The sequence below is a fragment of the Scyliorhinus torazame genome, chromosome 1, assembly GCF_047496885.1.
Source record: "Scyliorhinus torazame isolate Kashiwa2021f chromosome 1, sScyTor2.1, whole genome shotgun sequence".
NCBI classification, from domain to species: Eukaryota; Metazoa; Chordata; class Chondrichthyes; order Carcharhiniformes; family Scyliorhinidae; genus Scyliorhinus; species Scyliorhinus torazame.
In genome coordinates, this window is record NC_092707.1 from 25,073,823 (window position 1) to 25,087,149 (window position 13,327).

Sequence of the window (13,327 nt, forward strand, 5' to 3'; positions counted from 1 at the left end):
CTTTGGGTTGTGAGGGCGAAACCCACGCAGACACGGGGAGAATGTGCAAACTCCACACGGACAGTGACCCAGAGCCAGGATCGAACCTGGGACCTTGGCGCTGTAAGGTAGCAGTGCTAACCACTGTGCACCGTGCTGCCCCAAGGCAGTGCATTTCTGATCATAACAATTGGCTGAAATTTTATTTCTTGAACCTGGTTAGCACCATTAGGAAAATAAGACTTTATATGGCACTTTAACATAGGAACAGGAGTAGATCATTTAGCCCCTCAATCCTCCTAATGATGCACTTTCACATTTGTGAGCGCAAAAAGGATTTATTAATAAGAAAACAGCAGCCTCATGGCTGCACCGAGCTCCCTGCGTGTCTCCTGCCTAAAATAGGATTCCACCCCCTGGGGTGATTATCCACTCTGAGTCTCAATTGGTCCCCCAAGCCAGATGAGCCTTACTCTGCTGTGTTGCCCTTAAAGGGACAGTCACCACAATCCTGTTCCACCATACAACGAGATCAAGACTGATTTACTACTTAACTCCACATACTTAATTTTTATACAGATGATGCATGCATATCCTTCGGTAAACAAAAATCTATCAATCTCAATTTTAATATTAAGAATCAATCTGGGATCAGTTGATGTTTGAGGAAGAAAGTCCCAAACTTCCAAACCAGCCTTTGGCATGTGGAAACAATTGCTAATTTTGAAAGATCTGGGTCTAATTTTTAAACTATGCCTTCTAGTCCTCTGCTCCACAACCCACAGAAGTAGGACATGATTCACCGCCGGTAGCGGCGTTCCCGATACGGCAGAGAATCCCGCTGTCAGTGTGCCATTCCCATTGCGATGCTCCGATCCTCAGCTGGCAGCGGCATCAAGGTTCATGCCCGTGCCAGTGGGATTCTGAGCCCATTTGCATCCTATTAACGGGCTGGATATCGGATTCTCCATACCTCCATGATGTCCAGCCCTCTGGGCCAGAATTCTCGTGGGCGTGGATTGGTGCAAGTATTTTCCAGCCCTGACATGGTGGGCCAAAGATTTAACTATTTGAGGTGGGTGCCTCCGAAGCCCATCAGGGGTCCCTGTCTGCCCCACAATACAAGTCCGACCCACCCCATCAGACGCCGACAGGCACTCCCTTCAGAGGTCTCCCCAATATCAGAGAGACCCCACATATCAGAGACTCCACACATCAGAGACCATGCCATATCAAAGACCCCCCTTTATCAGCGATTCACCACTTAATCAGAGACCCCATCCCATATCAGAGATGTTTACAAATATCTAGCAGCTAAGTGCTTTCATTTCTTTTTTCAGCAGAACTGCTTTTGACGTGATCAGGGACTCATCCCCTCCCCCATTTCAAAGACCGCCCCCCACCTCCCCCATCAGTCACCCCTGCCTGGTAGCTAAAGAGCAATCCAGGCAGAATTATAGCTAGATTTTTATAAACATTGTGGTTAGGTTCAAAGCAGGGTACATGAGATGCATTCAAGCATGAAGGGAAATTAAAATAAGCAACCCAGACACCTGGCTGGGTGGAAGCCATTACCCTTGAAAATCACATTCTACTAAAAGCTATTTCTCTTTGAAAGTAAATCAGAAGCCTTGAAGATCAAAGAATATGAGGAGTTTAAAGCCTTGTGATCTGTTTTGACTTTCTAACAGCTGCCACTTTCTAGACCTCTGTCTGAGACAGCAGGTGTAAGGGACAGGTCAGTGAAAAAGCAGTGTTTCACACTGTTTCTGCCTGGATTGCTCTTTAGCTACCAGGCAGGGGTGACTGATGGGGGGGGTGGGGGCGGTCTCTGAAATGGGGGAGGGGATGAATCCCTGATATGGGGGGGGGGGGGGCTTTGATGTGGGTCACTGATATGGGGTGTCTCTAGTGAGGGGATTTCTGATTGGGGTCTGTTGTGGGGGGTGGGGGTGGTTTGGGTCACCCTCATGCATGTGTGCTGTGTGGGGGCTGCTGAACAAGACATTCCTGGGGTGGGGGGGGGGGGGGGGGGCTCAGTATCGGGCTGCCCGCTGGGCGACCCAAAAATGGCGACCCAATAGCGGGATCATTGGAATGTGGAATGGAATCCCTCGGGCTCTCAGCCATGCATAAATCTGGTTTCTGAGCGTCGCTCCCAGCGCCAGAGCGATTTACTTCCAGCGGGAGAACATAGGCTCCCAAAGAGAGAATCCTGCCCATACTGTGTTCACCCTTTCTGCTCACCTTAACATCTGTCAATCAAATGTCCCTTTAACTTCCTAAATTCCCGGGAAATCAAACCAACGTTGTGTAATCTTTCCTCACAATGTAACCTTGAAGTCCAGGTATCATTCTGGTAAATCAACGCTGCCCCCCTCCAAGGCCAATGTATCCTTCCCAACGTGTGGTGGCGAGAATTGCTCACAGTACTCCAGGTGTGGTCCAACCAGGGGTTTATATAGGTGAAGCTTGTATGTTGGTGCTTCATGTATAAAGGCTAGCATGTCATTTGCTTGTTGATTATCTTCTGTACCTGTTCATGAGATTTTAATGATCTATCTGCCCCCTTTGGACCTCCATTGTTTCCCCCTTTTCACCATTTGGAAAATAATTTGATCTGCCCAATTTTGGTCCAAAATGGATGTGTGCATGTTGAACTACATTGAAATAATTTTACCTCAGTTTTGGCATTTCCTCATTATCTCTTTACAATGTCACACTTACAATTTACGTTTAATAAGATCGAACAAATAGCAATGAAACAAATCACTACGATGCAGAAGGAGGCCATTTGGCCCATCGTGAATGCACCAGCTCAAACGAGCACCGTGACTACGTGCCATTGCCCTGCCTTTTCTGCGAACCTCTGAACATTGTTTCTAGTCATCTAATGCCTTCCTGAATGTCTCTGATTGAACCTGCCTCCACCACATTGGCAGGACTGACATATGAAGAAAGACTGGATCGACTGGGCTTGTAGTCACTGGAGTTTAGAAGAATGAGAGGGGATCTCATAGAAACATCGAAAACCCTGATGGGACTGGACAGGCTAGATGCGGGAAGAATGTTCCCAATGTTGGGGACGTCCAGAGCTAGGGATCACAGCCTAAGAATAAGGGATAAGCCATTCAGGACTAGGATGAGGAAGAATGGGCTGGATTCTCCCAAAATGGGACTATGTCACCACGCCGACATACAGACGCTGGAATTTTACTCGAGTTTCCTGCAGGAAAGGTGAGCTGATTTAATGCCCTGCAGGGGGCTAGCAGGGATCCAGAGCAGTTCCTGCAGCTTTAGCTGCTGCTATGGGCTCCCGCACTTCCGGTTTTGAGTCCGCGCGTGCGTACGGTGGCAGCCTCCAGCGTCCACGCCGTGAACCATGGCAGACTCGGACCGCGGACGCAGATGAAAAATGTAGAACCTCCCCGATCGGCCGCGTGCCCGAAGGTCTAACCACGCGGACCTGTACCCCGGCCGCCTATAAGGGCCCCCCCCCCCCCCCCCCCAGTGTCCGAACACCCCACCCCCCACAAGGGCGGCCGCGGACTGAGTCCGCAGCCGCCACGCGAGCATCCCGACCGGCGGTAGGTGGTTAGTTCCACACCGTCTGGAACTCGGCCGGTCAGGAGCTGAGGATCGCGGGGCGGGCCTCTGTCAATGGGGCCCCAACCACGTGAAGTACTCCGCGACCACGCCGATTCTCGGGTCCCGGAGAATCACCGGACCGGTGCTGGGCCCGGTTTCGGCATGAAATTGGATTCTCCGCCCCCCACGCCGAACACGATTTCGGCGCGGGGGCAGAGAATCCAGCCCAACGTCTTCTCTCAGACAGTTGTGAACTTGTGGAATTCTCGACCACAGAAAGCTGTTGGGGCCAGTTCGTTGGATATATTCAAGAAGGAGCTGGACGTGACCCTTGCGGCTAAAGGGATCAAGGGGTATAGAGAGAAAGCGGGAGTGGGATACTGAATTAGCATGATCAGCCATGATCATATTGAATGGTGGTGCAGGCTCGAAGGGCCGAATGGCCGACTTCTGCACCTATTTACTATGTTTCCTCATATTCAGGCAGTGCATTCCAGGCCCAAACCACTCGAATGAACAGTTTTAATTAGTTATTTGTGGTTTTAACAGTTCAGGGACCCTGAGCTGCAAACATCTTAGTCCTGCATTTTGTGGTACATTACTCAAACAGTGTGTCAGACGACACTTACTGTGAGGCACTGGATGATATGGTGCTGCTTTTCACCTCTGAATAAATCATTTGGATGACGGCTTAATGACTTTACCTGAAAAGAATGCAAGCCTGGCAGAAATATTAGAACTGCACGTGTGACACATGTAACTTTGAGGTACCACTGATGTTTATGTGGTTCATAATGGGAAGCATTTTGGTTTATTTGGTTGTACACTGCTAAGACCTCACTTGGCTAAGTTCTGCTTGGCTGGGCTGTGTGGTGATCTGGGGTTGACTTGTTGCTTTCCCGGGCAAGTTTTCTGATCCAGTTCTCTGCTCCATCGCCTAACAACAGGTGGATCCTCTGTTACTACTGAAAGCTGCACTCATCCTACAGACCTGTCAGCGGTGCCCAGAGATCCTGGCTGGCTGCATCCTTTATACAAACCTGTAAGTTTGCATTGCACTGGCATCCCTTTCATTTGTAGTAGCCACCATCACAGTAAATAGCCTTTGACTTGTGCTGTTTTTCTTTCAGCTACATCTTCTTTTAAACTGCAATTTTCTTCTTGTTTTTTTAAAATAAATTTAGAGTACCCAGTTCATTTTTTGCACAATTAAGGGGCAATTTAGCATGGCCAATCCACTGAGCCTGCACACCTTTGGGTTGTGGGGGCAAAACCCACGCATTGCAAACTCCACACGGACAGTGACCCAGAGCCGGGATCGAACCTGGGACCTCGGCGTCGTGAGGCAGCGGGGCTAACCACTGCTGCCTGCACTTTACTTGTTTTGAGATGTGTTACTGGTTCACCTCCCACTCTCCAGGACACGATGTCTGGAAAAATAACTCCAGCTTCTTCCTGAGCACTCGATATGGCCACGGCTTACTTGCGTCTGGATTCATCGGTCTCGGCGGCCCGCCGTCGCTGGCGGGCGGGATTCTCTGCTCCCGTCGCTCGTCAATGGGGTTTCCCATTGGAGCCACCCCACGCCGCCGGGATACCCACGGGCGGGGGTGCGCAGCGGCGGGAACGGAGATTCCCAATGGCCGGAGAATGTTTCTGTTCCTGTCCTGCTCCTTTTCATTTCCTTTCGGCTCGGTGATGTTGTAACTTCAAAGGCTCCAGTGTTACTAGTGTAATGTCTTTATTGAGCTGAGTGTTACATGGATGTCACCAGGCCTATGCCTCATGGTGGCATGCAGTAATAATTGCAATTCAAAATCCAAACAAAACAAATTTGCATGCACCAGCCACGAGTTACCGTAGTGACCCACAACTGTTCTCATGCGGCAAGATGGCACAGTGGCTCGCACTGCTGCCTCACAGCGTCAGGGACCCGGGTTCAATTCCGGCCTCAGGAGACTCTGTGATGTTTGCACGTTCTCTCTGTGTCTGTGTGGATTTCCTCCGGGTGCCCAGGTTTCCTCCCACACTCCAAAGATGTGCAGGGTAGAATTGGCCATGTTAAATTGCCCCTTAGTGACCAACGGTTGGGCGTGGTTACGGGGCTAAGGCGGGTGAGTGGGCTTGGTACGGTGCTCTTTCAGAGGGTCGGTGCAGACCCGACGGGCCAAATGGTCTCCTTCACTGTCAGGATTCTAAGATTCTCCAAATTCCAGCCCTGGTCCGTGCTTAGATACCTGGTGCGAATCAGGACTTAATGAGAGGAATGACAAAAGTAGAGATATCCCAATCCGCTCCCAATCAGCCTCAGACCCTTGGGCTACAGATGAGGAAGAAACAGCCAAGCGTGTGTGCCTTCGGTCAGGTGAGGACAGGGTCACCCTTGCCTGTGATGCCCTCATTGCCAAATGGCTGGTTGACAATCCCTGTCCAGACTCATGCTATAAAGAAAGCCACTTTGGGAATGAAGCCAAAAGCCATTGGAGCTAATGAAACTGCAGCACGTGTCCCTGCTGTCAGATGGAAAATGAAGAACATTGGGAGTTAGGAACTGGACGCATTGAAATGGATCTAATTAATCTTTCAGGTACACCATGAATGCTTTAATTTAGCGTTAGGCTTACGCGCTTTAAAGGGCGGCACGGTGGCGCAGTGGGTCAGCACCGCTGCCTCACGGCGTCGAGGACCCGGGTTCAATCCCGGCCCTGGGTCACTGTTCATGTGGAGTTTGCACGTTCTCCCTGTGTCTGCGTGGGTCTCACACCCATAACCCAAAGATGTGCAGGGTAGGTGGATTGGCCACGCTAAATTGCCACTTAAAAAAAAAAGGCTTACATGCTTTCTGGCTGTGGTGAATGTATTCACCATAATGCATGCATGATACCGTAACCTGTGACCTATGACCTGGAAGTGGTGATATGAACTGCTTCCAGGTACTGTACTGTAACCCCGGTATGGCTCCGCCTCTGGCTCCGCCCACACTGGGGCCATATATAGGCCGGCCTCCTGTGGGCAGCATTCACCTGTACTACTGAATGCAAGGCAAGTTCATGACTAATAAAGCCTTATGTTCACTCGCTCTCTCCACCTCTCGGTGAATTGAAGGTACATCACTGGCCTAATACTGTATGCTGGTGTACACAGTACTCTGTGTAAATGTTTTGTTTTACAGAATTGTCAGCACTCAGCTTCCACCTGCAATAACAGCCAAAATACTGCCGTATCGACCCAGTGTGAACAGCCAGGTAGGTCCCTAGATCATTGCTCACACAGGAGTGCTCATTGAATATTGTCGATGAAAAATATATTCTGCGCAATGCTGCAAATTCACTTGTTCAAAATTTGCAGATCTGTGCAGCAGCTTCCGACATTGTAAGGTACAAAAAATTCTTCCAATACTGAAAGTGTCAAGCCATTCCACTGCACGATGTTGGTTAGCTTGTGCAATGTTGTGTTTTTGACTGGGAACACCTTTTCTGAGCACTGGGACATTCAATCTTCAGCCAGTCTGTGGCAAAGCAAATTTCAGTCTCACAAGGGATTTACGGTGTTGGACTTCATCACCGGATGTTCTGGTTTTATTTGTTGCACTCTCTGTATAACTAATATCTCACCACAGTGTCGTCTTGAGGCTAATGCTGCCTTTGAATTTTCAACAAACTGGCCTCAAAGTAAGATATTATTAATGGCTTGTGTTCGTGGCCTAATGCAGTGTTCTTCAAACTTTTTTCCCGGGGACGCATTTTTACCAACCGGCCAACCTTCGGGACCCAACGCGGCCGGCTTTCGCGACCCAATGCGGCCGACTTTCGCGACCCACTCCGGCCGACCTTCGCGACCCACAACGGCCGACCTGCGTGACCCACCATTTTCTCTTCCCTTGTTTGCTGCTGATAAAAATGGAGGAAATGGCGTTTGGGTCCCTTTGGCCCTCGTACACGCTCCTCCAATGGAACCTGTTGGATGAAGGTGAAGCCTTCCTGTGTCGGAAAGTATGGAGTCTCCATCTGTCCAAAGTTCTGCATTTTTTTCCTGTAAAAGATTATCAAATAAAACCCCCCGAACTTGTAAAAAAAATGAGGGGAAAAAATGAATAAAATAAATGAAATAAAATAAAAATAAAAATGAATAAAATAAATGAATAAACCCCCCCCGAACTTGAAACAAAAAACTGCGACTGTTTAAAAAAATAGCGGCAGCACTGCGCATGCGCACCCGATCATCGGCGCGCATGCGCAATGCGGCCAAATTTTTTTTACATGTTCGTGCCCATTTAAAAAAAAAAAAAAAATTTTTATTCTACATTTTCACATTTCCCTTCAAAATTTACACCCCACCCACAAACAGTAAATGGTAACAAATACAAAATCAATCCCCTTAACAATACCAATGATCCCATCCTCCCACCACCCCAAACAACGGCCCACCTGTCAATATATGCATCCCAATAAACCAAACCCTCCCACGGTGGAAACAAAAAACAAATGAGAGAAAGAAAAAGGAGTCCGGGACCGCCCATGGTCACCATTGACCTATAGCGTCCACTCCCCTTCCCCCCCCCCTACACTCAACGCCATCCAACCTGTGAAAGAGTACCATACATGATACCCAAGAGTTGTATCCCCGCTCCCCCCCCCCCAATCTCCAGCTCCTCCCGTCCACTGCCTCTTGTAAAACTCCTCCTCCCAACCCGGTTCCTTCCCCCCCCACCTTTCCACCCCGGCTAGACCACTCGGACCCTGTTCTGCCACGCACCGATGGCCGCAGCCCCTCCCCCCACCTCACGCCCGTTCACTGACCGGCTTAAACCGGCCAGCGTGGAGGCCCCCGCCCGGGTCCCTTTCCCCCTTGCTCGGCCCTAGGAAAGCCCAGAGATCCCCTTTTGGCACACACACCCCGCATATCCACCTACACCCCAAAGAGCCCTCATTTCGGGTGAAAGTCCCATCACTTCCCTTGTCCAAATATATACAACATTGGCTCCTTTAGCCCATACACCCGCACGCAATGAAACAAAAAAGAAGAAAATACAGTCATGAGGTTACATCGGCACATGGCCATTTCTCAATTTGTCAGTTCTGCCACAGTCCTTCTGCCTTCGCAAACCCCTCTGCTGCTTCCGCCGTTCCAAAATAAAAGTCCCTGAGCTTATAGGTCACCCTCAGCTTCGCTGGATATACAATGCCGCACTGCACCTTGCTAATGTACAGTGCCCTCTTCACCCGCCTCCTCGCCAGCTCCACTGTAAAGTCCTGGTATACATGTATACCAGCTCCAGCCCATTGCACCACCCGCTTCTGCTTGGCCCAGCTCAGGACCTTCTCCTTCACACTGTACCTACGGAAGCACAGAGTCACTGCCCTTGGCGGCTCACTCGCCTTTGGTACAGGCCTCCACGACCGATGAGCCCTATCCAGTTCATATCGGGAGGGATCCTCCTCCTCCCCCAATAGTTTTGCCAGCATCGCGGCAAAATACTCAGTCGGCTTCGGTCCTTCAACTCCTTCGGGCAGCCCCGCAATCCTCAAATTCTGTCGCCTGGATCTGTTTTCCAGGTCTTCCATTTTTCCTCGCAGATCCTTGTTAATGTCCATCACCTTCCGCATCTCCTTCCCCATCGAGGCAAGTTGATCACCGTACTGCAAGAACGTCTCCTCCACTTCCTTCAGCGCCTCCCCTTGCTCTCGCACCTCCGCCACTGTGCTCGCCACCTCCGTCCTCACCGGGGAAACCGCCTCCTCCACCAGCACACTCAAAACCTCCCTCATCTCCTTCCTCACCGTCTCCATGTATTTTGTAAACTGCCTTTCGAATTCCGCAGCCATCACCTTAGTTATTTCTTCAGCCGTAAGCAATGCGGCCTGCCCTGGTGCTCCAGCCTCCATTTTCTTTACTGACCCCGCGGTGACCTTTCCACTCCCCGACGGACTTTCAGCTGCTTTTTTCACGGCCGTTTTTTTGCTGGTCTTCGACATTCCCCTCCTCTGTGCTGTGTCCCGACTTTTACTGCCTTCGCTGGCCCTAGGACCGGGCGTAAACCCCCGACAATGCCGTTCCCAACTTCGTGGCCATTTTGGAGGCCATTTTGCAGCCGCCGTTATTAAAAGCTGGCTGCTGCGCGGGGATTTCCGCGATCAGGAGTGCCGCGAAGGACAGCTCCGTGACCCTCACGACCCACCCGCGGGTCACGCCCCCAAGTTTGAAGAACACTGGCCTAATGTAGTGACCTCCTGCACATTTTGGCTGTTAATTCCACATTGTTTCACATGCACCACAAGTTGTTTTCATTCCATACCACAAATACGACGTCCTTTGATGTACTGTTGTGAGTTAGATGTACTCCTCAGCAGTAGGATGGGAGGTTCCCGCAGTCGTGGACAGGCTTAGAAAAGAGCCTTGATACTCGATAAATTCTTAAACCTTCAATCATTTCTCCTCTCTTCCTTCTTCCGTCCTCCAGCTCTTCCCTCCCTTACTGCTCATTCTCACCCACCTTGGCTGTGCTCCGAGTGATCTCTCTCTCTCACTCTGAGTTCTCTCTCTTCCTCTGTCCACACACTCTCTATCCGCCCCATATCGCTCCACCCACCTCGCTCCGCGCCGTTTCTCTCTCTCCTGCCCCGCCTCTCTCTCTCTTGCCGCCCCTCCCTTGCCACTATGTCTCTCTCGTTGCCCTCTCCCTCTCTTCTCCACAGTGTCCCTCTCTCCAGCATGTCCCTCTCTGCCTTTCTTTCTCTCCGTCCCTTCTCTGGCCTCTCTCCCTCCCTACCTTCCTCTCTTTCTCTCTCTCTCCATTCTCCTTGCCCCCTCTATTTCTGCTCCCTCTCTTTTTTTTAATGATCATACCAACATCAATCCCCCTGTCAACTTGTGTCCTCTTGCAAACTCCAAACATGCGGCTTTATACACTAATCATTTCTCCTGCGCATCCCAACAGTTTTGAAATTAAGACTTGGAGCGTGGTAACTTGCTCTAATTCTTGCTTTCACAAGGAAATCCATACCTCCCTCTTGGCTTTTAAAACACAAGCTTTCTTTCTGTTAACCACATTTCTCTCTTTATCAACCTTGGTGGTGTTCTGCGTTTTGGGACTCAGTCATTCACCTGGGTTTCTCAGTAAGCTGCAGTAGCTGCTACTGTAGCATGGTGAGTGCTGCATGTGAAATGCACGTCTGTTATTTCCAGACTCTTTCTGTTAGAGATGTTCCCTGGGGACGGCACGTGGCGCAGTGGATAGCACTTGTGACTACGGCGCTGAGGACCTGGGTTCGAATCCCGGCCCTGGGTCACTGGCCGTGTGGACATCCTCCCCGTGTCTGCGTGGGTTTCACCCCCACAACCCAAAGATGTGCAGGTTGGGTGGATTGGCCACGCTAAATGGTCCCTTAATTGGAAAAAAAATAATTGGGTACTCTAAATTTATTTTTAAAAGAGTAATGTTCCGTGTTCTTGCCTGTATCTATTCACCAGAACATGAGTTATCTCTCGTAGTACGATGTAGAATGGTTGTACGCTTGACAAAGAGGTTCAATTGAGTCATTGCCTTTTCTTTCAGAATGTGACCGAGAGGAGAGGTAAGATTTATTTTATTTCCAGCCCCAGTTTCCTTCCCTCCTACATCCGTTATCCACGGGTTTATTCTTTCGTGATCTTAGAAATCGCGGGCGGGATTTTCCAGGCCCCCTGTGGCGTGTTTTCCAGCAGTGGACGGAACCAGTTTAGCGTGGCTCGTCCATCCTGCCGTGCCACGGGGGGGGGGGGTACCTTTGGCGGTGTGGTATTATCATAACTATCAGCTTTACAAGGGTTACTGTAGTGTTGAGAGTAGCCACTAGAGGGAGGTGCAGATACAAGTATATAAGGCAATGATGCTAGACCTTAGGGGAGGAGTAAATGCAGGAGTTAGCTAGTGAAGGTCAGAAGAGCAGAGAGTGTGAGTAAGGTTAGATTATAGTTTATACCAGTAGTCAGATTAGCAGTAGATGAGTGTAGTTAGATGTTATTGATCAGTAGTGTATTCCAGTTTGGTAGTGTAAATAAAATCATAGTTTTGTTTAAGTTAAAAGCTATTCTGTGGTCTTTGTGAACACTACGCCAACCATTCTGAAATAAGCAACACAGGCGGGACCAGAAGATCCCACTAGCAGGAAGGGCAGGGAAACCCCGCCCGGAGTATCAGAAGGCAGCAATGGGACATTTATACAGTGGGTTGTGCAATATTGCCATAATTTCATTCCAGACTTTAAAATAACAAAGTGCAAAAGCAACTAATTTCTGTTGTGCAAGTATTTAATTCACCACGTTCAACATTGCTTCACTTTTTATTCATTCTTGTGATGTGGGCCTCGCTGGTTGGGCCAGCATTTATTGCCCATCGCTAATTGCCCTTGTTCAGAGGGCATTTAAGATTTTATTTAAGATTCTACCACAAAGCTGTGATTTTATTGAATCTCCTTATTGCCAATACATTGGCAGTTCTGCAACACTTCCTCGTTCTCCATTCGAGCCAGGCCCCAGGTTCAGTCGAAGCTCAGTGGGGAAGAGAGAGAGCTGGATGATTCACAGTGAGTTAGTTCGCAAACTGCCCTTTTCATCTCTGGCCTTGTCCTATGCCCAAAGACTTCCAGCATGGAAACCCTAGCCGATTGCCAACAACTGATTCTCAGTCCACCTACGCTCACTCCAGTTCTTTGGAAAATGTTTGGGCCTGACAACCCATGCTGACCTTTCTTTCACCTGACCAGGAACTTGCTGGTTTCGCAGTCAGTTTAAATGACGCTGGCTAAAATCGGAAAGGACCAGGAATTAAACCTCGGACCTTCGTTGTGAGGAGGACGTAAGGTGGCTACAAAGGGACACAGATAGGTTAAGTGAGTCAGCAAAGATCTGGCAGATGGAGTACGATGTGGGAAAATTTGAAATTATCCATTTTGACAGGAGGAATAAAAAAGAAGCTTACTATCTGAATGGTGAGAGATTGCATAGCTCTGAGATGCAGAGCCTACTCCTGATCCTAATTTGTGTGTTTGTACGTTTCTGGTCGCTGTAGCTCAAGGACTATAATGGAATGTAAAGGAAGGGCACAACTCACTCAAATATAGTGGACTTCAAATTAAAATGAAGCAACACTAAGAGGTCTGTCTGCCCTGTAGTCACAATGGCCTTTGCAGTCAATGATCAGAGTCTGCAAATTTGGTTTGATAACATTTGGCTGCGAAATGGAGGCCGTGTACATATTTGTAAGAGCCAACCCTGGGCAGCAGGAAATCCCCCTTCTTATGGACAGAAGCTTTGGCTTCTCCTCTGAAGCCGCCATTGGCGAAGATTGTCCATCCTAGTGGATGCTTGCAGGAACTTAGATGAGATAGCGGGTTATCAAACGCAGAAGCATGGGTTAGAAGTTATTGTTAAATTGTTTGAACTTTGCTCTGCGCACATTGACTGTTTTGTTTCCTTTCATTGTGATGGTAATCCACACTTCAAAGCTGTGTAATGCCTTCTCAGCCTTCTTCTCTCCAAGGAGAACAGTCCCAACCTCTCCAATCTATCCTCCTAACTGAAGTTTCTCATCCCAGAAACCATTCTTGTAAACCTCTTCTGCACTCTCTCCAATGGGTTCACATCCTTCCGATAGTGTGGAGCCCGGAACTGTGCACAATATTCCAGCCGAGGTCTAACTGAGAACTCATTTAACACAGATTTCCCATTCCATTGCCATTACAATTACCCCCTTCATAGACTCAATTACTCGAGAGGGAAC

General features: G+C 49.2%; 1 protein-coding gene across 2 annotated transcripts in view; it reads left to right on the top strand.

The window, feature by feature from the left end:
* The window catches only part of hps4 (HPS4 biogenesis of lysosomal organelles complex 3 subunit 2), a 65,012-nt gene that overhangs the window by 30,851 nt on the left and 20,834 nt on the right, over window positions 1-13,327 (top strand). For both annotated transcript variants that reach the window (XR_011935093.1, XM_072475969.1), the window contains exons 6-8: window positions 4,515-4,609; window positions 6,740-6,812; window positions 11,123-11,141. Coding sequence is in view for 1 of the 2 variants with exons in the window: in XM_072475969.1 (XP_072332070.1) it covers window positions 4,515-4,609; window positions 6,740-6,812; window positions 11,123-11,141 (187 nt within the window). In the remaining variant the exon portion in view is untranslated. The remainder of the gene's footprint in view (window positions 1-4,514; window positions 4,610-6,739; window positions 6,813-11,122; window positions 11,142-13,327) is intronic.